Below are 26,895 nucleotides of genomic sequence, written 5' to 3' on the forward strand. Positions count from 1 at the left end.
TAGACAAGTAATCATGACCTTTTTACTGCACCTCAGATCTCAATGCCAGAATTAAATGTAACAATTGACACATGGTGTTCATTACCAACTTATTTACCTGTTCAGCTGTTTTCAAGGATCTCTAAACATGTACACCAAGGTCCCTCAAATCCTCTGTCTGACCATTCGACCTTTAGTCCCTTGATTAGTCCTCCCAAAATGCATCAGCTTTCATATTTAAGGATTAAATTCCATTTGCCACAGTTCAGTCCATCTGACTAGTCTGCCTATATCATATTGTAGTCCAAGGCTTTTGTGGAAGAATAAAATGTTTTGGAAGCCAGCATGAAGGGTAGAGTAGCTTGAGGGTTTAATTTAGTATTGCTAATAGCTAGGGGTAAGCAAAACAAAACTGCAGCTTAAACAAGCAGACATCTTTTGGCCAGGGCCCATGGGAAAGCAGATGGCCTGGGAAAGAACAGACAGTCCAAATGAACTGCACCAGTATTCACTTCCTATCAGTCAGGCCAATTATTGCAATTTTGTACTTACTGCTTTGCTGAACAAAGAATCACAGAGATTTCCCCCATGTTTATGTTATTAAAAGACTGCATCTTGAATCACTTGTTGAAGTTGTTACCTATAATGTGAATAGGTACTCTCCCCTTGCATGCAAGAAAAATAAAGATTGGTTTGGACAAAGGAGTCATTTGTCAGAGTCTTGTTTTGGATCGATAAAAGACTTCAACAGTTTACTTGGAGGTTCCACCAAGATCGCTTGCTGTTCACGGAGAAATAAGAGTGGAGAGAGGAACCACCCTCCGAGGTGGAATCCTGAGATGGCCAGTGGCCACCCTTGATCACCAAGTTGGTTCAGTTCATGGATAGCGTGGCATTGCTGCCTGTCTACCTCTGCACAGGTACTGCAATCAATAAGGCTTATTTCCATGCTTAATTTACTATTACTCCACTAATCAGACCCATGGACCCGTCTGGTGAGACTTTGCTCAAGAAACAAAACAGAATTGATAAAAGGTTGGTTTGAATTTATTTAGTTTTGTAGATTGATAGTTTTGTTTTAAGATTAGATTCCCTACAGTATGGAAACAGGTCCATTTGCCCATCGAGTAAACTGACCCTCCGAAGAGTAACCCACCCAGTCCCCTTCCCCAACCCTATATTTACTCCTGACTAATGCACCTAACAGTATGGGCAATTTAGTATGACCAATTCACCCAATTTGCACGTCTTTGGATTGTGGGAGGAAACCGGAGAACCCGGAGGAAACCCACACGGACACGGGGAGAATGTGCAAATTCCACATACACAGACGCCAGAGGCTAGAATCGAATCTGGGTCCCTGGCACTGTGAGGCAGTAGTGCTAAGCACCTAGCCATGTGCTGCCCCAAATAGTTGTTAGTGTGTGCAAAATAAAGATTGGTTTGGGCAAAAGAATCATTTTTCGAGTCTTTTCTTGGATCAAAAAAAGACAACACCACTTGCCTTAGCATTGAGAACAGGAAAATACCACCTGAGGCAGCCGGCAGTGGCGGTGCATGTGAGAGAGAGCGAGCGAGCGAGAGCAAGAGAAGGGGCAGGCAGCCCGAGGTGTCAGTGGGAGGAGGAACAGGCTGAAAGACAGAGAAAACATGCAGTCCAGCCCAGGGTAGCAGCAGGGACAATGTTGAGCTTGGAGCAGAGGAGGTTGAGCCCAGCATGGCTTGGTACTTATGACTGTGGTGTTGAACTATGAACTATTAACTATGTTTCTTTGCTTTGCCATTTTTTTGTAAGAAGGACTATAATGTTCTTTAGTGAATTTCTGCAGTGCATCGTGTAGATAGTATACACTGCTGCTACTAAGCGTCAGTGGTAGAGAGAGTGGAAATTTGTGAATGTGGTGCCAATCAAGTGGGCTGCTTTGTCATAGATGGTGTCAAGGCCCTGGAGTGTTGTTGGAGGTGCTCTTATCCAGATAAATGAGAATATTCCATCACACTCTTGAATTAAGCTTTGTTGATGGTGGACAGGCACTGCAGAGTCAGAAGGTGAATTACTTGCTTCGGTATTCCTGGCTCCTGATCGCCTCCCATAGCCACTGTGGTTATGTAGCAAGTCCAGTTGTCTTTCTGGTCAATGGTAATCCTAAGGGTGTTGATAATGGGGAATTTAGTGATGGTAACACTACTGAGTGGCAAGGGCTGTGGTTAGATTGTGTCTTATTGGACATGGTCATGGCCTGGCATTTGTGTGATATGAATCTAACTTGCTACTTGTTAGTCGAAGCCTGGATATTGTCCAGATCTTGTTGTATTTGATTATGGACTGCTTCAGTGTCTGAAGAGTCATGAATGTGCAATAATTAGCAAACACACCCTTCTGACCTTATGAAGGAGGGAAAGTCATTGATAAAGCAGCTGGGGATGGATGGACCCAGGACACCTCCTGCAGAGGTGCCATGGAACTGAGGTGATCTCGAACAACTATAACCATCTTCTTATGTACCAGGTATGACTCCAATCAGCAGAGTTTCATCCCCGATACCAGTTTCTTTCATTGCATTCAGCAACTGATTATTCAGGAAAAATCAGGGTATTTTCCCTCTTGTGATACAACACCTTGCTGGAAGCAGACTGTGGACTTGATAAGGTTTTCTTGCTGAATGTTCACTTGCAGATACACACACTGGAGGCAGAATGTATGATCTGTGCTTTCTCACAGGAAGGAGTGAAAGCCAATATGAGCTGGTGAGAGCCAGCAAGGAGTGAGTGTCAGGGCCCCTTGACTTGGAGAGGAGATTGAGTCGTCTAGCATCTGTGCTGGGAAAGCCAGAGTGGGAATGTAAGTGATGTTCAGTGGACCCATAGAAAGATGTGGTTTTAAACCCTTCTAGTGCTGATAACGCAATTGCCATGTTTAAGCTGTTGGCGACAGTTTGCTGGCTATTGTGGAGTTCTGTAGAACTATGGCCATTTCATTACATTGTCATGAACTGCTTACGGCCTGCTTAATTCATTGATTGTGAAAGTACTCACTGAGAATTTCTCGTACAGCTGGTAGGTTAACAGTGGATTCGGTAGCTCTCTAAAGTAGAGCTTACACAGAGACCCAACACAATGGATATCCTGGAGGTAAAGATCCTTTGTTAACTCAGGAATCTGCTCAGAGTCAAACTCATGTCTGCAAGAGGAAAGAGACAAAATCAGCTCACAGTAACTCAGTGCTGAACCATAAACAGGAAGTATTCAATGAACATTTGAGCTAATACTTCTTTCCCGTTGAGCTGCAGTAATTTACAAATGAAGCTACACTACTGTAGCTTTCCTCAAATTCCCTCAAGCAGCCAATGGTAGTTGCACATATCAAACCAATGGTTATATCACATTAGAACAGAGGCGGACATTTGGATTCAACTGCATTCTACCATCCAATTTGATTACAGTTGATCTGCGTCTTAACTCCATTCTCCTACATTCGATTGATACAATATTGTTGACTGTTTAACAATACTGTATCTATTCTGAAAACGTTCAATTGAACCCCAGTTTCCCCAGGGGAAAATGTGACAGATTTCCACTACCCACGTGGGGAAGTGTTTCCTGAAACCATCCCTTTTAATTTTGGTATAAGTCTGGTGAATGTGCACTATAACCACTCTAAGGCCGATACATCCCTCTTGAACTTTAGTGAACTGAATGTAGTACATCTAACCAGATTTGAACAGGGCAGACTGTCTCACTAATAATTTCTTAACTTTCAAGGCGTAGTATTTCCACTGGCAATTTAATGCACAAGAATGGGGCTGAATGAGACAACATTTTCAGCCAGGACAGGATGAAGGCTGAAAGCCTGTAACTCTGACCACAGCGGCTTTGTATTCCAGCTGGAAAACATTCTGCTTAGTAAAAGCAAGATTGCACGTGGCTCAACTTGTGATTATCCCATATATTTGCACATTTGATTTTAACACAAGAAACTATATACTATTTCTAGACAATGCTAAGCCATGCAAGTTAAGATCAGAACATTCAGCAGACAGGGAATCGGGCAAAAGTCAAAGGAAGAGATAGCTTAGAACATGCAATAAAATCATTTAAACATCTGCTTAATGTCTCTTCTCATGCTCTGCCAAGTCTGGGATTCATTATATAGAGAAACCATAGAACAAACAAAGCTTTTTGAAGAGGACTTTGGGAAAGAATTTGTACTGTTAATGATTTAAAAATAGAAAATGTAACAACATACATCAATACCTTTATCATTGCAAAATGTCTCAAGGAACTTCACAGAATGGCTCATTGTGCGCTCACTAGCAGTGTTAAACTGAGAATCAGTGCCCATGGCAACGTTTCCCCTACATTCTGAGTGTCTATTGTATCAAATTGTGTTTGGATTAAAAGACTGGAGAACAAATTTTAAAAATGCAAGATCTCTTACCCACTGTTCCCCAGACAAGATAATTTCTAGTTATAAATTCAACAAAAAGATGAAGAGCAATCTTTAGAATTGTGATCCTATCTCATTGAGCTCAGAGGGATCTACGCCTTAAACTTTGCGAGTCAGCTGCTATTACTGAAAATTTAACACAGTACAGATGAATCGTGATGTCATGCATCATAAACATAAATGTGTTTATACAGGTTGTGCGTAAAATCACACCATTGTTGTTTCAGTAAAATTATCTTGTTCTTTACAAAAATGGGTACATTGTTGACAGAATAATCAGACAGCAGTTTAAATAGGTTTCAGTGACAAATGTTCAAAGAATCACAAACTTTAAAAAAAATTTGGAAGCACACTTGAAATATCATAACATTCAAGGCTATAGGCCCAACACTGGAAAGTGGGACTGGTGTAAATTTAGCACAGCTGTAGTAGTACTGACTCAATGGGTTGAAGGGTATCTTCAATATTGTATGATTTAGAGGAGCCACTGTTGGACTCGGGTGTACAAAGTTAAAAATCACACAATGCCAGGTTATAGTCCAACAGGTTTATTTGGAAGCACTAGCTTTCAAGTGCTGCGCCTTCATCAGGTGGTTGTGAGGAGCAGTGCTCCGAAAGCTAGTGCTTCCAAATAAACCTGTTGGACTATAACCTGGCGTTGTGTGATTTTTAACTTCAGAATTGTATGATTCTACGATTTTATAATAGTTAATACAGAACCCTAGGTCACCTTCAAGTACAAAATGGGGTATTTAAACATTCTGTTCAGTCTGTTTGCAGTCTTAACACCATTAGCTCTGAGGGAACAAAATACAGATTAACCAAAGCAAGTCCTCAGAAAACACCAACCTACCAGAAATTATAACTTTCAAAAGGGCCAGACCACACACTGGAACACCGCAGCCAAATATCTATTTTCAGCATCTAATCACATGCACGTATCCAAACCAGACGGACAAAAATAATTTACAATTTTGTAGTACTTTCCACAACTTTAAAATATTCCAAAGTTCTTCCAGCAAATAAGTCATTGTGAAGTGCAGCCATTGATGGAAAGCATGAATACCTTTAGCACAGGATCAGAAGAGCAACTTAACTAGAATCTAACCCCACAAATGCACAGCTTTAAAAAGCTTAAATAGCACCAGAACTATGCTTGAGATGCATTTTAGAACGTAGAAAGTCAAGCACTATAAATGGTATGGAGGAGCTGGTGTTGGACTGGGGTGGACAAAGTTAAAAATCACAACACCAGGTTATAGTCCAACAGGTTTATTTGGAAGCATTAGCTTTTAGAGTGCTGCTCCTTCCTCAGGCAGCTGTGGAGCAGGATCATAAGACACAATTTATAGCAAAATCTTTACTACACATTCTGTGTCTTATGGTCCTGCTCCACAGTCATCTGATGAACGAGCAGCACTAAAAGCTAATGCTTCCAAATAAAACTGCTGGACTATAACCAAGTACTATAAAGTCAGAACACTCAATGTGATATGCAGGAGAAATAGTTATGGGATGGGGTAAATGTAGTGAGACTGAGAAGAAAATTGTGGTTTATGCAAACCCTACAGTTCTACTCAACTCTAGAACACTATCATGTTCAAAAATGCATAAAGCATTTCACTTAGTGAAATTTGACCAGTTAGCGTGATTGAGTGGCAATTTTGTACTCATTTCATGCATATTTTTATCTCTAAAGGGAAGCATGGCATTAATTTGGTATCTAATATTCATGTTAAAAAGGCACTTTGTGTAAGTTTCATCTCAATCTTGTGATTGATGTGGTACTAATTTAGCAGAATCATATAGCATAAAAGCAGACCCTTCAGCCCACCATGTCTGTGCCAACAACAAACACTAAACTGCATAAGTTCCATTTACCTGCACTTGGCCCACTGCCTACTTTGCACTGGTATTAAGTTTTCATTCAGATAATGTTCAATGTTGCAAGAGTACCTGCCACCAGCACCCTGTCAGACTGCGCATTCCAGATTTCTACCAACCTCCAAGTGCAAAGTTTACTTCAGATCTCCTTTAAACCACTTACTCACCTTAAACTTATGCCCTCTGGTCTTAGACACATTTGGCATGGGGAAAAGATGATGATCTACTCTTGTCTATGCCTCTCATAACTCTGTATACCTTGATCAAATTCCCCACAGTCTCCTCTGCTCCAAGGAAAACAAACTCAGCTACGCAGTCACTCCTGAGACCTTCCTTCTCAGCAATATCCTGGTGAATCTCTGCTGCACCCAGTCCAGTGCAATCACACCTCTTGGACTGTGCGCGTCTGTGCAGTATTCCACCTGTGGCCTAACTATTACTTTATAAAGTTGTAACAAGATTTCTTGCTTCTACATTCTACGCCCCAACAATTGAAGGATCTATGGACTTGTACACCAAGGTCCCTTTGTTTTTCAGTAGTCCTTAGAAACTTACAATTCATTGCGTATATCCTTTCCTTATTTGTCCTCCCAAAATGCATCACCTGATGTTTATCAGGATTATATTCCACTTACAATTGTTCGGCCCAATTTACCAGCTGATCAATATTAGACTGCAGCCTGAGACCATCCTCCTCACTTTCAGCAATGTCAATTTTCATGTCATCTGCGATCTTACTAATTATACCTTCTACATTCACATCGAAGCACAAAATGCACATAACAAACAGCAAATATGCCAGCATTTATTCTGTAGTACACAACTAGTCACAGGCTGCCAATCACAAAAAATAACCCTCCACTATCACCTCCTATTTGTAAGCCAATTTTGGATCAGTTTGCCAACTTGCCTTGGATCCCATGGCTTCTTACCATTTGGACCAACTTTCCATACGGGACCTTGCCAAAAGCCTTATTGAAGTCCACGTAAACCACATCAACTGCACTATTTTCATCAATACATGCAGTCACCTTTTAAAAAAAAACTCAACTAAATTAGAGAGGTTCTCATTCTAACAAATCTGTGCTGACTATCCCTGATCAATTCCTGTCTTTCCAGATGTTGATTAATCCTGTCTCTCAGAATATGTTCCCAATAATTTTTGTACTAATGACATCAGACTAACAGGTCTGTAATTACCTGGCTGATCCCTGCTGCCTTTCTTGAACAAAATAACCACATTAGCTATCGTCCAGTCTTCTGGTACTTCACTTGTTGCCTGCAAAGTATTAAACATCTCTGCCAGAGTCCCAACAATCTCCTCCCTTGCCTCCTATAGCAGACTGGGGTATATTTTATAGGGCATGACGGAGAATTCTGAGGGCCACCAGGCCCAAAGCATTAACTCTGATTTCTTTTCATAGATGCTGTCAGAACAGCTGGGTTTTTGCAGCAATAACTTTTTTTTATATCTTCTCAGGCCCTGGGGTTTAATGCACCTTTATGTTTGTTAAAACAGCTAACACCTTTTCCTTGTTAACCACATCATCCCAACTAAAAGACATGGCTACAATGTCTTTATTCTGTGTGAATACAGATGAGAAATATTCATTTAAGACCTCACCAATGTCCTCTAGGTCCATGCACAGGTTGCCCCTTTGGTTTCAAATAAGATCCATTCCTTCCCTTGTAATCCTCTTACTCTTAATACACTTATAAAATACCTTGGGGTTCTCCTTAACCCTATCAGCCAAATGTATTGTCTGGCCTTCCTTTGTGCTAATTTCCATTTTAAGCAACTTTTCACACGCTATACTTTTGAAGGGCATTGTCTGTTTAAATGCACTGTACCAGATATTTGTTTCCTTCCTTTTCATTATCAACCTTTTGATACCTTTCTCATCCAGGGTTTCTTGGAATTGCTCCCCTTGCCTTTCACTCATAGGGTCATGCTAACCTGAATTCTCACTGTATTACTTCAAATTGGCCTTCCTCCAATTATACTTAATTTCTGCACAATCATTATCCTCTTCCAGAATGGTTTTGAAAGTTAGAGTTCTGGTTACTATCTGCAAATTGCTTGCCCAGCTTCAATCCTCTGGACTGGGTTTAGCACTGCCCTGTCTCTAATAGGGCTGGCTTCATACTGGCACCAGAAGCTCTCCTGGATGTACTTGAAAAACTCCATCCCGTCTGATTCCAGTTAATGTTACCAAGTTGAAATCCCTTACAACTACAACCCTGTTTCTCTCAGTTTTGAGATTTGCCTACATATCTACTCCTTGGTCTTCTGTGACTGTTGGCAGGTCTGTGGAACAATCCCAGCAAAGTAGTCACACTTTTAATTTTATATTCATAATTGTTACATAGACAAATAAATAACTAATTTATGTACAGGACAGCCAACAAATAAGATAAATACACAGTGGACTTTTTTTAAGCATTAGTTATAGTATTAGTGTTGGTCAGGACAGCAACAGAATTAGTTATCTCTCTTTTAGATCTTCAGCAGGCAGACAAGGCCTAGATTTAATTAATGTCTCATCTATGAAATATCTGCAACACTGCAGCACTTTCAACACCACACAGTTGTCACCTGATCACGCACTCAGGTGTTTGGAGTGACTTGTTGATCCAAAGGCAAAAATACAAGAATGTGCTAAGTAGGAATTAGTACTAATCATTTAATCAGTGCTACATTCTTGAAAATGCATAAGTATGTGGCCAATAGGCAAAAACATGACAGTAACTGTTGGTGTAACCTGTACTCCAGGGAGAGTCAGCAGCTGTGGAAACTGTACCCCATTGACAGGAAATGTCAGCAGAATGTGAAAACCAGTAATACCAATCTCTGTGGTACCTTTAATTCAGTGAGAATCAGTGCTACAGGAAAGGAGGGAAATAAATAACAGTCAAAAGTAGAAAATTAATTCTGATTTGAGATAGAAAGTAAAACAGTCACAGGGCAAAATTCATCTGAAAACACCCACATGATAATGATTCATCAGCGTAGGTAAGCATTTTAGTAGCAACACTTGCTGATGGAAGAGCGTCCAATTCAGACATCAGGTTTTATATGAAACTATACCACTGGACTGCAAAGAAGCATCAATTAAGCCACCTGACTGAACAGTTCACACACAAATCAAAGATCCAAATGCGAGGTTGACTACGCAGAACCTATAAAAATTGTTTTACGGTTACAGAGAATTTACAATGAAAATTGGCTGTTAAGTCAGAGTTTTCACCAAATTGTTTAGAGGTTCATAATCTGGGGATATACAATAAGGTTACCAGTTGGTGCAGAAGGAGAAATCTAAGCGTAAAACCTGGATTTTCAAGGAGTTGGGCCAAGTCAGAGGCCTTTAGCAATGAAGAGAGAGTCCCAATTCCAGGACTTCCACCTCCATGCAACACAGGATAAGGATGCAGGTAACTAGCCACATGCAATGCTTCTACCATTTCCAGCTCAATTCCATTTCAAACCTTGCCATCCCACAATTTTGATAGAACTGAGCCCATTCAGTCAGTAGACATAGTTCACCACATTTCAGAATGGATCAGAATAAATGAATGACAGGTGATCCTCAGTCCTGACGGAGGGACCAATAAAATCAGCCATTCAACATTCCTTTTGAAATATATTGCCCCTTTTGTCTTCTCATAAAGCTATAAGTCATCTATAGTGTCAATGACAAATTGCATTTATGCACTTTGTCTCTCATAATATTATGCAAATAAACAAGGACAAAGAAAATTTACAACCCAGGAACAAGCCCTTCGGCCCTCCAAGCCTGAGCCGATCCAAATCAACTGTCTAAACCTGTCGCTCAATTCCTAAGCATCTGTAGCCCTCTGCTCACCATCTACTCATGCATCTGTCTAGGTGTATCTTAAATAAATCTACTGTGCCTGCCTCTACCACCTCTACTGGCAACACGTCCCAGACACCCACCACCCTCTGTGTGAAGTACTTGCCAGGTGTATCTCCCTTAAACTGAGATTGCTGGGGCCTCTGACAGATATTTGTATCCTCTTCAGCCTCAGGCAAGGCCCAGAGACTGGAGAAAAGCCAACCCTATACATTTGTTTAAGGAAGACAACAGGGATAATCCATAAAATTAAAGTCCGGTGAGTTTACATCAGTGATAGGGAAATTACTGGAGAAGATTCTTACAGACAGTATTTACTCGCATTTAGAAAGGAATGGACTTATTCGGGATAGTTAGCATGGTTTTATTTGGGGGAGGTCTTGTCTCACAAATTGATTAAGTTCTTGGAGGAAGTGAAGAAGATGATTGATGTGGGTAGGGCGATGGATATTGTCTATATGGACTTCACTAAAGCATTTGACATGGACCACCTCATGGTAGTCTGGTCTAAAAGAGTAAATCGCATGGGATACACAGTGAATTGGTAAGTTGGATAAAAAATTAGCTTGGTCAGAAAAGACCAATGGTAGTCGTGGAGTGGTGCTTTTCTGACTGGAAGTCTGTGACCAATGCTGTTCCACAAAGATCAATGTTGAGGCTTCTGTTGTTTGTAATAAATAAATGATTTTGATGAAAATGTAGGTGGTCTGATTAGTAAGTGTGTAAATGAGATGAAAATTGGTGGAGCTATGAATAGTGAGGAAGATTGTCAAAGGATACAGCAGGAAATAGATCTGTTGGAAAGTTGTGCTGAGAAACGGCAGATTAGAGTTTAATGCAATCAGGTGTGAAGTGATGCATTTTGGGAGGTGAAATGCAAGAGGAAAGTACACAATAAATGGCAGGATCCTTAGGAGTAATGATGTGCAAAGGAATCTTGTGTAACAAGTCCATTGCTCCCAAAAGTGACAACTCAAGTGGATAAAGCACAAAGAAAGGTGTATGGCATGCTTGCCTTCATTGGTCAGGGCACTGAGCATTTACGTTGGCAAGTCATGATGCAGCTGTATAAACTTAAGTTAGGTCACATTTAGAATAATATGTGCAATTCTTGTTGCCACACAGGAAGGATGTGGAGGCTTTGGAGACAGTGCAAGAAGTTAACCAGGATGTTGCCTGGATTGGAGTATGAGAGCTATAAGGAGAGTTTGGACAAACTTGGATTATGTTTACTAGCATGTCAGAGGCTAAGGGGGCAACTTAATAAAAGTATATACAATTATGAGACACATGGATAAGGTGGATACTCAGAGGAAATATGGAAATACAAAATACTATGGAAAAAAAAAGTTTAAAGGACATATGTGAGGCAAGCTTTTTCTTTATGCAGAGGAACACGTTGTCAGAGAGGTGGTAGCAGTAAATACGATAACAATGTTTAGAGGCATTTAGACAGACATATGAACATGTACAGAAGAGGAGGATGTGGACAGGCAGATGGAATTAGTTAGAATGATATCATAGTCGGCACAGACATGGTAGGCCGAAAAGCCTGCTCCAGTGCTGTACTGTTCTACGTACTAATGAAGTGGTATGGAGCAAACTGAAGGGAGTTACAGGTTAATACGTGTTGAGGTCCTGATGAACTTCATCCTAAGGTTTTAAAGAGCTGATGAGGTAGCAGATGCATTAGTGTTTGTTTTCAAATATTTATTAGGTTCTGGCAAGATTCCATCAGACTGAAAAAATAGTAAATATACCCTTCTATTCAAGGAGGTTAGAATCAATCATTAATGGGGTTAAACTTAGGCACTTGGAAAACTCACAGTGAGAACAGACAGCATGGTTTTGTGAAATCTAAACTGTGTTTAACCAATTTAAAGGACTAACATGCACTGTCGATAAAAAGGGAGCCCTTAGTGGGCAGTATGGTGGGTCAGTGGCTCGCACTGCTGCCTCACTGCGCCAGGGATTAGGGACCGATTCCCACCTCAGGCGACTGTCTGTGTGGAGTTTGCACATTCTTCCCACGTTTGCATAGGTTTCCTCCAGGTGCTCCGGTTTCCTCCCATAATCCAAAGATGTGCAGGTTAGGTCAATTGGCCATACTAAAAATTGCCCATTGTGTCAGGTGCATTAGTCAATGGAAATGTAGGGTAGGGTCTGGGTGGGTTACTCTTCAGAGGTTCAGTGTGGACTTGCTGGGCCAAATGGCCTGCTTCCATACTGTAAGGAATGGAATCTGTTATACTTGGATTTCTAGAAGGAACTTCCACATGAGAAATACTGTACAAATTTGGAGGCCATTGTTTATGGGGTAAATACAACCATGATCAGAATACTGACTGGCAGAAAACAGAGTATGCATTAGAGGGTCTTTTTCACGTTGGCAGGATGTAGGGTTCCAAAGGGGTGTGTGCGAGAACATCAATTTTAATAAATAATTGATATCATTTACTTACATGAAAGTTTCTAAGCCATTGTGGCTAAATTTGCCAATTGTGCTAAGATAAGGAGGAAAGTACCCTTGAAGACGATACAACTGCAGTCTGATATAGATAAAGTAGTGGTCAAAAATCTGATACATCTAATATGTGGGAAAACACTGAGTAGTTAGTTTGGCAGGAAAAATAAATTACAAAAAATTTGTAATTTAAATGGTGAACAACTGCAGAATTCTGAGGTGGGGGATTTAGGTGCACTAGTGCATGAATCTCAAAAATTTAGTATACATGTACAGCAAACATTCAATAATGCTAATGGAATACAACCCCCTTTTAAACAAAAGGAACTGAACATGAAATTGAAATAAAAATGTTTCAGTTATACAGGGCACTAGTGAGACTACAGCCTGAATACGGTGTGTAGTTTTGGTCGCCTTATTTAAGGAACAATGTGAATGTGATTGATACCAGGAACGAGCAGGTTGCCTTATAAGAAAAAAATTGGACAAGCTGGGCACACTTTCCATGGAGTTTAGAAAAAATGTGAGAAATGATTTGATTGTAGTCCATAGGATCCTGAATAGTCTTGACAAGTGGATATAGAAAGGTTGCTCACCCTTGTGGTCGAGTTGAGTACATTGTTTTAAAATTAGGAGTCACCCTTTTAGGGCAGCGATGAAGGGAAGACTATTTTTATCGTTGAGAGTTGTATGACTGAGAAGGCAAAATCTAATAAATGGAGTAAAAAAGTGTGGGAAACTGTGAAACTGCACATCTTGGTAGAAGAAATAAAAAAGCATGCTATCCAAATGGTGAGAGATTGCAGAGCTGAAATGCAAAGAGATCTGGCTATCCTAGTGCATTAATTGCAGAAGGTCAGTATGCAGGTACAGCAAGTATTCAGGAAAGCTAACAGAATATTATGTTTCATTGTGGTAGGAATTGAATGCAACAGGATGGAGCTCAGTCATACAAGGTGTTGGTGAGATCACATCTGGAGCACTCTGCACAGAATTGGTCACTGTACTTATGGGAAGATGTTAATACATTCAAAGCAGTTCTGAAAATGTGAGACACCACTAGAGTTTAGAAGAGTCAGAGGTAATTGAATTGAAACATATAAGAAATTAAAGGTGATTTGGGACAGGCGGTAATGCGGAATTCAGAACACAAATAGATCAGCTATGTTCTGAATGAATGACAAAGCAGACTCAAAGGGCTGAATGTCCTACTGCTGGTAATAATTTGTCTGGTCGTATTATATCGATGGACTCAGTTTGCATTCTTTTCCTCCATGAGGAAACATTCTTTTGTCGAAACATATCATGATCTTAAAGACACCAATTAGAATTACCCCCTTAGATTCTTCTTTCAGTAGAGGCCAGCCTGTCAATCCTCTCCTGAAAAGTGTATCCACAAATTTCTGATAACATCTTCAAAGCTTTTCTCTGCACCCTTTCCAATGCTTTAATATTAATATACTTTAGAATAATTTTGGGACAGAATTGTGAACAGCACTCTGATGTATGACTGAACCAAGGTGGATCCAAAGTTGATCTTCAGCTTTGGGTAGCTGCAATTTTGGTAGCTCCCACCACCTCCCCAGTAGCACTGCAATTCAACAGAGATGCTGGCCTTTGGCTCAGAACCATGAGTTAGAAGGATATCTGCTCCCAGGTCCTCGATCCTTGGGAAAAGCTAAGCCATGGGCCTATTATGCCCGAGTGGAACAAAATGTGGAAGGCCTTCCCAAAAAGAGGTGGCAGAGGGCACACACTAGCTCTCCAGCTGGCTGCTGAGATCTTCATTGCCTCCATAGAATTCCACCCTGGAATTCCGCATACGACAAGATACACTTACTGAGTGCTCAATTTACTCGGGAATTAAACTTGGTGCCAGAATAAATAATCACCAATCAATTTCTTCCCTGACTGAACTATATAGAAGGGTTAACTGAAATGTCTTATTGAATTCATTACCTAAATATCTTAGATTCCAATTTCCTGAAAAATTCACAACACTTGTGACTTTACTTTGCAATTTAATTTTAACTTCAACCCATAATTAATTGGCTTAGCACTGATCACAATTAAATAATGAATTATAATATTAGCTTTACACAGAGTTCTTTTGGCACAGCAGTAATGTGCCCAACTCTGAGCCAGAAAGCCCGAGTTCAAATCCCACTTGCCCCAGATGTCTTTAACGTTTCTGAATAGGCTGAACAGAAATATTTGAAAACATCTAAAACTAGTATTAGAGGGAGTGCTTGTGGCAGCATCCCCACCTCTGAACCAGGATGCCCAGCTTCAAGAAGCTTCACTGGCACATAACATCTGTGAACAGGTCGGCAAAAAAAACTAAAGTTGGCATAGCTTTTAGGTTTGTACTAATTAATCCATCTGGTCTTGCTTCATATATGATTAACACGGATTAAATTAAAACCTAACGACAAAACTCCCCAATCGCAATTCCTTTCCCTGTGACATCACTCAGCTTCCAGAAACTGAAATATCTTTCTACAAACAGCTCCCACTCTTTTTAAATCTCACTGACTACCTAATTCCCATTCTTTCTAAACTGATTAATTAATTTTTCATTCTAGCCCCCAAGCCTCTGCCTTCCCAGTACTGGCCATTACTGACTTCCAGCATCACAGGGAAGGTGAAGTGATAAGTAGCACCTCAGTGTGAGAGGAATGATTTAAATGGCTACATCTCATGGGCTTTATGCCTGCTAGAAATAATAGAAATAACAAATAATACTAAAAAAAATTAGCAAAATCCTAAGCAAACAACCCAAGGTTATAGGCTGACATCAGAGTCTCCAACTGAGCCAAAAATCACAACACTAGATTAGAGTCCAACAGGTTTATTTCGAAGCACTAGTTTTCGAAGCACTGCTCCTTCATCACTCCGAAAGCTAGTGCTTGCAAATTAATGTGTTGTACTATAACCTGGTACTGGAAGATTTTTAACTTTGTCCACCCCAGTGCCTCCACGTCATGACCAACAGAACCATTTTTGATTAATCAAACGTTTGGGATAATGGCTAATGCTGTTCCCTGAAAATGTCCGATTCTGTCACAACTGTCAATAATGACAAGCTCTCTGTTTGCCACTATAGGAATAGAAAAATCTGAGTCAAGGTTATTTATCCAAACTGTGTCATTGCATATTACTTGATCAAATATAACCTATCGCATTGTTGGTTCTTTTACATCCCAGGGGGAGGGCGAGAGAGAGAGAGAGAGAGAGAGAGAGAGAGAGAGAGAGAGAGAGAGAGAGAGAGAGAGAGAGAGAGAGAGAGAGAGCGAGAGAGAGAGAGAGAGCGCGCGAGAGAGAGAGAGATCACAGACTCTCAATGAGCCCTGCCAGTATCTTTCAAAGCACCAGTCTGAGTTGGTAACCAATATTTTCTACTCTGCAGTTGACAATCTGAGTGCATCGATTTTCTTCTGTAATGACCTACACAAGCTTATCCAATATCAATGTTAGGTTCTCTAATCTGCATTTATCTTCTTTACCCTTTTTAGACCAGCTACAGCAATTCATTAGAAATGCAATGCAAAATACTATGAATGATGTACTTATATATTCTAGATAAAACGTTCAACAAATGTTGTTCCACATTTTCCTACCAAGTACTATATTTAGATTTATAACCAGATTGTAAGGTATAGGGTTAAAATTGTGCAGAAGGTAACTGGTGTTGCTTCTGCAAAAGCTTACATTATAAAATTAGGCTGCGCATGCAAATACTAAACAGTGAGAAGCGAAAACAGGTAGAATTATCTATGACTAATAAGGCAGAGCAACCGTGGAGCAGGATGTACCAGGCATAGGAAAACAGAAGAAGTGAAAACAGATAGAATTATCTATGACTAATAGGACAGAGCGACCGTGTAGCGGGATGTACCAGTAACAGGAGAATAGTATGCCAGTCTCAGGAGGGATGTGGCCAACGGACCGAATTTAGTTTGGCAGGATGATCGCACGGAGACAGCAAACTATGCCAGGATAGTCACATATAAGGAATAAGATAAATAAGAGTGAGGGGTGACAGACTTAAAGTAATGGGAGAAGTAAACAGAGGCGGAGAGAAGCTAGACAAAGGCAGAGCGAAGCCAGAGCTTGTGATTGGTTACTTTTGCTGTAGCATGTAGCCTATGGGGTGAAAGGGGAGGACCGAGCGATACAGCTGAACTGCATAAATCAGAATGTAACCCTCAGATTGAGGTGCTTACTCATTAGGCACCCGTTCTTGCAAGTACGTATCAATAAAATTCGCTGCTTCAGAATTTGACTCGGACTGAAATTTATTAATATGTGAGTTTTGTTTCTCGCAAGATCATATAGTCAATGGTTTGACTTTTATGTATCAGTTTCAAGTCTGGTTCTCAAGGAATCAGGAGTAAGGATCCAATATTTATCCTGCTGCTATCAGTAAAGCTACAGATTGTATGGCCCATACAATGTCAAACAACTTCAGGAAATGCAATCTGTGGAACAAGTTGCTTTAATAATGAGAGGGAAGAGGAATAACATGCAAAATCCAGGTAACATTTTGGTTGAAATCCAAATAATTAGAAATAGATGTTATTGCCATGTGCACTCAAGTACAGGGATACACCTGTGCAGTGAAAAGTGTACAATGTTGCCATTCCCAGTGCCATCTTAGGTACAAAGCAAAAGTTAGATGTTCAATGTTGCAGTCCTTCTTAAGTGCTGTGTTCAAAGTCCTCACAGAGGTTTGATTTTCTCTGTGCTGGGCTTGATCTCATCCACTCATTTGTCCATACAGGCAAATGACAATGTGGTAAACTGCACAGTAATTCCATTCTTATAACCACACCATAGCTGGTTTGGTTGCAAACATGAGCTGCATACATACACAGAAATACAAGTTCTTAGTTTCTCCCCTTCCTTAACCTTGATATCATTGAAAATTCAGTAACACAGAAATAATTTTCTTCTGTAATGACCTGCACAAGCTTATCCAATATAGATGTTAGGTTCTCTAATCTGCATTTATTTTCAGGTCACATTCACTCATTGCTGCTGGCCTACATTTACACCTAGTCTAAAAAAATTCTGAAACTTAAAATTCTTAATCTTGTGTGAAATATTCAGTGAGAAAGTGAGGACAGCAGATGTTGGAGATCAGAGCTGAAAATGTGTTGCTGGAAAAGTGCAGCAGGTCAGGCAGCATCCAAGGAGAATGAGAATCGACGTTTCGGGCATGAGCCCTTCTTCAGGAATATTCAGTCTCAACTCTTTCTGTCCTTTCGCTCTTCAACCCAATAACCTCCCAAAACAATCTGCTTTATGCTATCTCTAGCCTTTTCCTCATTTTCAATCTGCTAATGACTTTGACTTCAGCTGTCTGATACTTTCTTGTGAAGAATCTTGGGATGTTTTATTGCATTGCAGGCACTTAGTAATATATCCAGTGAATAGGGAAATCAATGAAAGGAAGCCGTGGTCTTGGCTTCTTTCAAGTCAGTGGTCAAATCCAATAGAACCTTGAGACAAAGCCCTCAAGGGGACATGGTAAAATTGGAACAAGCAATACTGCAAGAAAAAAAGATTTATACTGGAATGCTTCCAAGGAGGAGTGGAGAATGACAGGCAGCATGGAACTAGTCCACACGATGCAACAGGAAATCAAATAGGGGAAAAATCATTTGTGAATTTTTTGCAGAAAGCCCCAATGCAACAATGTTACCTAAACTGCACAGTTGCGTAAGTATGTTTACTTCTGTTTTCTAAGCTTAATATTTGGGCTCAGTCATTCTGCAGAAAGCAGCTTTTTCAGACGTATGGGAGTGAAAAATGGAATGCCTTCCCACAAAACAAAACTGTGGATAATAGATTAATTGACATTTCAAGTGTAAGACAGTCTTGACATAAGAGCTATGGAAATAAAGTGGGAAAATTAAGTTAAGGTACAGGTTAGTCATGATTTATTGAACAATGTAGTCAGCCTTGTGTCTGAATGATCTGCTCCTGGATTACTGGTTGACGCTCGTTGATTGATTCCCTCAATTTATGTGTTTGAAATTTTTGTGTGCTAATTCTGCCTAGCTCACTCCATATTTGATCTCCACAGACCTTTGCAGCAAATAGGAAGATTGGATAGGAGCCTAGAAGACACCCCATCAACTTCCCGCCATTCTATGGGAAGTATTTGTCTCCACTTAACACAGCTGCACAGTGAAGCAGCTGAGTTTACTGTAAAGAGCTAGAGGCCAGTACTGTACTCAGCATTCTCTACCAATGCACCTGATTTCATGCGCAACCTACGTATGCCTCTAGTCGGCAATCGGTTTTAAAAGACTTACAGAAAGATGTTAGACGATGGTTGTTGCTCTGGCAAACTCTCCATTCTCCTATCAAAAACTTACCGTAGCTTCTGAATATTTGATGCAATTCCTGAAAGTCGGTAGATCCCGTCCACAACTCCATGCCTCTCAATAAACTCTGTGCAGCTTTTGAGGACCTGAGGGACTGAAGAGAAGGGGAGACTCATCACAAACATGAAAACAAAAGCATGCTTAAAGCAAGAAATATGCAGGGAAAAACATCTACACACCATCAGGTAAATAATTTATTTTTCTATCCACAGACAATGTCCGTGCAGAGTTAACTGCACAAAGTAATTGTCATCAACTTACAGGCTCCCCCAATCAAATTCAGGTCTATTCCATGAAACTGGATGCTCAGCATGGGACAATGATCAAGCTGACATCAGACTCTGCAATCACATTTTCTTGGTTGGAGATTGGTTTAGCAATGTTTACAATGAATTTCCCACATCAAATCAAGCACCAGCGGAGACCATTACGCAGTGGGAGAAACAAGCACCGCAACACAAGCTCAGGACTGCAAGGAATAAGGTCTTGTAGCTTAAACCAAACGACAAGCACAATACACAGATTAGAAACAAACTCATTCTGATAGGTGCAAGTGAAACAAATACGTACTTTTAGAGTTAAATAGATGGCAAGTGGCAACCATTATCTCATGTATATTCTGACAGCTACAGAACAATAATGTTATCAGATTGAACCTGCTGGTGAGACAGTTGAACTGTAATTTGCTTTTTAGGGTCTCCCATAAATGTTACTGTTTGTTCTTTGCTTTCATAAATCAGAGTCTGTAGATCAGCAAATATCCTAAAGTGATTTTAGAAATACATTCAGGAGAAAAGGGTAGCCAAGAATAGGTTCCCTTAAAGATCAGCAAGGCAGCCTATGTGTGGAACCACACGAAAAGGGGGGAGATACTAAATGAGTATTTTTCATTAGTGTTAACTGTGGAGAAGGATATGGAAGATATAGAAAATAGATGATGACATCTTGAAAAGTGTGCATATTATGGAGGTGGTGGTGCTGAATGTCTTAAAACACAAAGATGGATAAATCCCCACGACCTGATCAAGTGTGCCCTAGAACTCTTATGGGAAGCTAGGGAAGTGATTGCTGGGCCGCATGCTGAGATATTTGTATCACTGATGAGGTGCCAGAAGACTAGAGGTTGGCTCACATGGTGCCACTATTTAAGAAAGGTGGTAAGGAAAAGCTAGGGAACTATAGACCGGTGAGCCTAACATCGGTGGTGGGCAAGTTTAGAATTAGAATTAGGAATTCCTACAGTGTGGAAACAGGCCCTTTGGCCCAAAAAGTCCACACCGACCCTTCAAAGAGTGTCCCACCCAGATCCATTACCCTACCTACTACTCTATATTTCCCATGATTAATGCAGCTAATCTACACATTCCTGAACACTACGGGCAATTTGGTTTGGCCAATTCACCTAACCTGCACATCTTTGAACTGTGGGAGGAAACCGGAGCACCAGGAGGAAAGCCACACACACACGGGAGAATGTGCAAGGCTGGAATCAAACTTTGGCACTGTGAGGCAGCAGTGCTAACCACTGAACCACTGTGCCACCCCTCAAGTTGTTGGAGGAAATCCTAAGGGACAGGATTTCCACATATTTGCAAAGGCAAGGACTGATTAGGGATAGTCAACATGGCTTTGTGCATGGGAAATCATGTCTGATGAACTTAGTTGAGTTTTTTGAAGTAGTAATGAAGAGGATTGATGAGGGCAGAGCGGTGGACATCATCTACATGGACTTCAGTAAGGTTCGACAAGATTCCTCACAGTAGACTGGTTAGCAAGGTTAGATCTCATGGAATTCAGGGAGAACTAGCCATTTAAACACAGAACTGGCTCAAAAGGTAGAAGACAGAGGGTGGTGTTGGTGGAGGGTTGCCTTTCAAGCTGGTGTCCTGTGACCCAAGGCTCGGTGCTGGGTCCATTGCTTTTTGTCATTTATATAAATGATTTGGATGTGAATATAGGAGGTATAGTTAGTAAGTTTTCAGATGTCACCAAAATTGGAGGTGTAGTGGACAGCGAAAAAGGTTACCTCAGAGTACAATGGAATCTTGATCAGATTGGCCAATGGGCTGAGAAGTGGCAGATGCAGTTTAAGTTAGATAAATGCGAGGTGCTGCATTTTGGGAAAGAAAATCAGACAAGGTCTATGCACTTAATGGAAAGGCCCTGGGTAGTGTTACTGAATAAAGAGATCTTGGAGTGCAGGCTCATAGTTCCTGGAAAGTGGAGTTGCTGGTAGACAAGATAGTGAAGTAGGCATTTGGTATGCTTTCCTTTATTGGTCAGAGCATTGAGTATAGGAGTTGTGAGGTCATGTTGCAGCTGAACAGGACATTGGTTAAGCCACTTTTGGAATGTTGTGTGCAATTCTGTTCTCCCTCCTATCAGAAGGATATTGTGAAACTTGAAAGGGTTCAGAAAAGATTTAGATTAGCTACAGTGTAGAAACAGGCCCTTCGGTCCAACAAGTCCACACTGACCCTCTGAAGAGAAACCCACCCCCCCCCTATATTTACCCCTGACTAATCCACCTAACACTACGGGCAATTTAGCGTGGCCAATTCACCCAACCTGCACATCTTTGGACTGTGGGAGGAAACCGGAAAACCCGGAGGAAACCCACGCAGACACACCGGGAGAATGTGCAAACTCCACACAGAGAGTTGCCCAAGGTGGGAATTGAACTCGGGTCCCTGACGCTGTGAGCCACCATGCTGCCCCAAGAATGTTGCCATGGTTGGAGGATTTGAGCTATAGGGAGAAGTTGAGTAGACTGGGGCTGTTTTCCCTGGAGCGTCGGAGGCTGAGGGGTGACCTTACAAAGGGTTATAAAATCATAATAATGCCTTTTCCTAGTGGTGGGGGAATCCAGAAGTAGAGGGCAGAAGTTTGAGGTGAGAAGGGAAAAAGTTAAAAGGGACCGAAGGCAAAATTTTCACGCAAAGGGTGGTACCCGTTTCGAATGAGATGCCAGAGGAAGTGATGGAGGCTGCTAAAATTACAACATTTAAAAGACATCTGGATGGTGTGTGAATAGGAAGGGTTTAGAGGGATATGGGCCAAGTGCTGGCAAGTGGACTAGATTAAGGTAGGATATCTGGTCGACATGGATGAGTTGGACCAAAAGGTTTACTTTCGTGCTGTACATCTCTATGATTGCAAGATCATTCTTTTCAGGCGTCCCTATCAACAAGTTTGTCTGTTTGGCTCGCAGGTCTTCAAAATAGTACAGAAAAACAAGCCAGCTCTCCTGGCACAAACACCAACTCTTTTGGTGATGACAACAACTTTCATTGACACAGTCAAACATAAGGTGCTTCACAGGCAACTGTGACTGAGCAACATAAGGACAGGGATCTGACAGCTTAGTCAAATAGCCATGTTTTAAGCACCACTTTAACATGGGAAAGAGAGGTCATGTTGTTTAGCGAAAGAATCCCAATGTTTGGGCTCAGACAGCTGAAGTACGGCTGCCAAAAGGTGCAGCAGTTAAAATCAGGATGTGCAATACACTAGAAATAGAGCAGCTCAGATATTTTACAGGTGGCAGGGCTGAAGGAGGTTACAAAGACAGGGAGCAGTAAGGACACAGAGGAATTTTAAAAGTCATAGTGATAGATGAGATAGCTGAGATTTTAAGTAGGCTAAAAAAATTGCTGAGACACACTGCAGCAATTAATCAAGGTGCTTTCAAAAACACATTCCAAACCCACGAGTAATACCACAAGGGCAAAGATGCATGGGAGCACACTATCTGCAAGCTCCTCTTCAATTCACACATACCATCTTGACTTGGATCCATGCAGTGCTCCTTCACTAGTGCTAGGTCAAAATTCTGGAACTCCTAAAGCATTGTGGGTGCACCTACATCACCATAAACTACAGTGGTTCTAGAAAGCAGCTCACTATCACCTTTACAAAGGCACTTACGGATGGGAAATAAATGCTGGACTCTCAAGTGACATCTGTACACCATAAGCAAATAAATAAGATTGGGTGTATTTCAAATATATCACTGGGGTCAAATGTGATTTATCTGAGGATATGGACAGAATTAAGGATAAAACCTAGCAATTATCTTCCAACTCCTCCTCAGATACAGGGTTGGTGCCAGAGAACTGGAGTAATGCAAATGCTACACCCTTGTTTAGAAAAAGAGTGCTGGGATATACTTAGTAACAGCAGCCGATCAGTTTAGCTTCCCTGGTGGGAAAGCTTTTAGAAAATAATATTTGAGACAAAAGTAACAGTCAACTGGATTATTGTGAATTATATAAGAGCTTGTTTCAAAATCTTTAAATGAGGTAATGCTATTAATGCAGTGCATATGAATTTCCAAGGAAAGATTTAATGAAGTGCCACAAAATGGGCCCAAAGGGATAGAAACAGCTTAGATACAGAATGGCCTGAGTGACAGAAAACAGAACAGTTGTAACAGTATTTTCAGTCTGGAGGAAGGTAAACAACTGAATCCTGTAGGGATAACTACTAACAGTACCGATTTTTTTAGTGGTCTATGTTTTGACTGGACCTGGGGATATACAGGGCACAATTTCAAAATTTGGAAATATTTTGAACAGTGAGTAGGATTGTATTAGATATGAAGAGGCCATCGAAAGGCTGGTGAAATGGATGATATGTGGCAAATGAAATTGAATACAGACAAGTGCAAAATGTAAGGACCACAGTTTTTTCCTTTTTGGACTAATATTTGAATACTGATAAAGCTAAAATCTGAAGAGCTTTCTTTACAAGTGGGATTGAATGGTGGCATATGTGTTACTTCATGGAGCAGTACTGTTGATACTTTATAAGACAGGTTGGAACCAGGAGTCCTGAGTTAAGGAAAAGCTGCCTATCAATACCCTTTAAATTTGCTTTTTATGTTGTAAGGCAGTACATCCCAACATCCAGGAACCTGCATTCAAGAAACATCTCTCTCACTTTCTCTCTTTGACAGTAAAAATAACAGTCAGGGACTCTGAAAAGAATGAATTGTAGTACATGAAAAAATCCAGGTCTATCTAATTGGCTCTTTCATCAAATATTGACCATCACACTATGGACAATATTGTGACATTGTTGCTAAAATAAAAGTCAGCAGAAATGGAAAAACAATTCATCCCACTTGTGTGGCTTGGACTCTATCCACAGAGTTTTGTCCCTGACCATGGCTTTTATGTATAGCTTTTGTGTCAAGCCATTAGTTTTTTTTCTTCATGAACACATGCACATTTGGTGTTGTAAAGGAGTATAGCTGAAGCTGCATAGTAGTAGCTCGTAATCCATTGTTTTGCCATTTGTTAAGGAATAAGTCTATTTTAAAAAAAAGTTACAACTTGTTATTGATTAAACTGGCATGATTTACTTTTGTCCTGGACAACAACTGAAATCAGGTGAATTGTTTTAATTGGATATATTTGTGATGGCTTTTGGAATAGTGAGGCTCAATTAGCTTCCTTTTTCCATATCCTTCCTATGAGAAACAGAAGAGGGAATTTAAGAAAGTTGGAAGCCAAATTTACACAGATCATTGGAAGTGGCAGGACAAAATGAGAACAAGGTTGAAAAAGGCCAATAAGACTGTAGGCTTTATATAGCGAGGCACAGAGTATAAAAGTTATGAGACATCTTTATAAAACACAAGATTATCCTCAACAAGAGTATGATGTCCAATTCTGTAAAGGTTTAGAAAGAAACTGCAGAGAAAATACTCAAGAGCAGTTCCAAGGATCAAAAACTTCAGATAAGGCATTTAAGTTGCCTACCTGGAATTGTTTTCTTAAGTGAAGAAAAGGCTGATAGGAAATTTGATGCATTCATAATTAAGAGAAGTCTCGACAAAATAGATAAAGAGATACTGCTCCCATTTATCTCTGGTTTAAGCCTCTCCAGGAGGCTTAAATGTAAAACAGTTTTACATAGCAAATAATGTATTGCCCATGATTGTGATGGAGGCAGATTCAGTTGTGGCTTTCAGATGCAGTTAGATATGAAACCAGTCCGAAAACATTTGCAGTGCTGTGGAGAAAAGCTCGTGCAATGGGATTCTCCAAATATTCTTACAGATAGCCGGTCCGAACACAAAAGGCTGAATGGCCTCTTTTTGTGTTATCTTTCTACGATTCTATGATAAACATAGTAAAGTATTTCCAAATTGAACTTCTATCTCTTATGTTTATCAGAATCCACAGCACTAATTATCAATATGTGTCACTCACACCAGAGTCTCAAAGAGGTCATGGATATAGTTTAATATGTAGCTATAGCTCAACAGATAAACTAAGGATGTACAACACAATAGCAGCTGCACAAACGTAAATACCAGTTAAATATTTGCTATAAACACGTCTGCACTTTTGAGACTTACCATCATGACCAGAGTTGAGCAGGTGTTCACCCAGGTCACAGCCAAACACACGTTCCTTCAGGATTCCTCGCTGTTTCAGCTTCTGTTTGGTTGGCCGTGACTTCATGAAGGTGCGCAAGAAGGTGATGAGTTTACCATGTTTTTTTGAAACTGGAACAAAAACAAAAGGAAGAAACAGAAATTTAGTATATTTGGGTTTCACATTAATGTGAACCTCTGACAGAAGTACAGTGTCTCTGCCTTTGAAAAAAGGTACATTACAATCAGGATACACAGGCTACACAATAATTCAATGTATGAAGACACTTCTTACATATTATCAAATTGTACAGACAGGAAGGTCGGAAAGTCTCAGGCATAATTGCTGGCCTTTGTGGTGTTGGATAGCTAAAGTCCTCAAACACTATTGTATTGCTACGATATCTAGATGAACAGGAAAGACTGAAGTAGAAAGAAACTTAATTGAACAAGCGTTCTTGATGATCCAGTGGGTAAAGGTAGTGGCCCAGAAGTGACTGTGGTTGGGAGAGATGGCTGGGCAACAAAGTTCTTTAACATCTGTGTTAACTGTGGGTTTGAACTGTAGAATATGAAAAAAAAATTAGGTGGAGAAAACATGCAAAAATGAAGATATAGAAGTTTATAGAATACAGAGGTCCTGTTTGTGTATTGGATATGGAGTTAATGCATAAATGGATTATGTCATAAAGTCAGAGTCTCTTAGCATGGAAACAGACCCTTTGATCCAACCAGACCACGTCAAACATAATCCCAAATTAAACTAGTCCCACTTGTCTATTCCTGGCCTTTATTCTTCCAAATCTTTTCCTATTCAGGAAGAAGGGCTCATGCCCGAAACGTTGATTCTCCTGCTCCTTGGATGCTGCCTGACCTGCTGCGCTTTTCCAGCAACACATTTTCAGCTCTGATGGTCAAGGGAGGATTGGCAGAATGATTAAAAGAGTAGTGAGTAAGAAAAAAGTGCAAGAAGCAATAGTGAATCTGGAAATGACTCTTACATCCCAGATGTTCATGTGCACCTGACTGAAGGGGGAAGACCCTCAGACAGTGCAAGTGAAAGATTGATGATCTTGTGACAGTCATTCAGAAAGGCACAAAAGTGCAAGTAGATACTGTACCTTAAATAGGTTATATAACAAAATAAAGGTCAATTTAGAGATGACTATGCTGTGGATCTCTCATTTTTAAAGATTTTGACTCCTGCACACAGTGGGAGTTCCCTTCCCTACATTAGGGCCAGAAAATCCACATTCAAGTTTCACCTGCCCTGAAGATGTGTTATAACATGTACACACAAGTTGATCCAAAGGACAGAATACTTAAAGCATGGAATTGTTAAATTAGGAGGTATAGTCATTATCTTTAACATGATAAATAAACATAACACTGAGAAAAGATTGGTTCCAGTACTAATTTGTTATCAGTAGATTAATAAGAGGCAGCAGATGAAAGAGGTAAACTATCAA

General features: G+C 40.4%; 1 protein-coding gene across 21 annotated transcripts in view; it reads right to left on the bottom strand.

The window, feature by feature from the left end:
• LOC122540755 (rho GTPase-activating protein 32) overlaps positions 1–26,895 on the bottom strand; it is a 591,094-nt gene that overhangs the window by 46,409 nt on the left and 517,790 nt on the right. For all 21 annotated transcript variants that reach the window (XM_087976520.1, XM_087976515.1, XM_087976502.1 and 18 more), the window contains 3 exons: positions 25,409–25,558; positions 19,033–19,135; positions 3,016–3,160 (listed from right to left, as the gene is read on the bottom strand). In XM_087976520.1, coding sequence (XP_087832646.1) covers positions 3,016–3,160; positions 19,033–19,135; positions 25,409–25,558 — 398 coding nt within the window. The remainder of the gene's footprint in view (positions 1–3,015; positions 3,161–19,032; positions 19,136–25,408; positions 25,559–26,895) is intronic.

This window comes from Chiloscyllium plagiosum, unplaced genomic scaffold, assembly GCF_037043375.1.
Source record: "Chiloscyllium plagiosum isolate Xiang-an unplaced genomic scaffold, Cpla_swu_hap1 HiC_scaffold_29, whole genome shotgun sequence".
NCBI classification, from domain to species: domain Eukaryota; kingdom Metazoa; phylum Chordata; class Chondrichthyes; order Orectolobiformes; family Hemiscylliidae; genus Chiloscyllium; species Chiloscyllium plagiosum.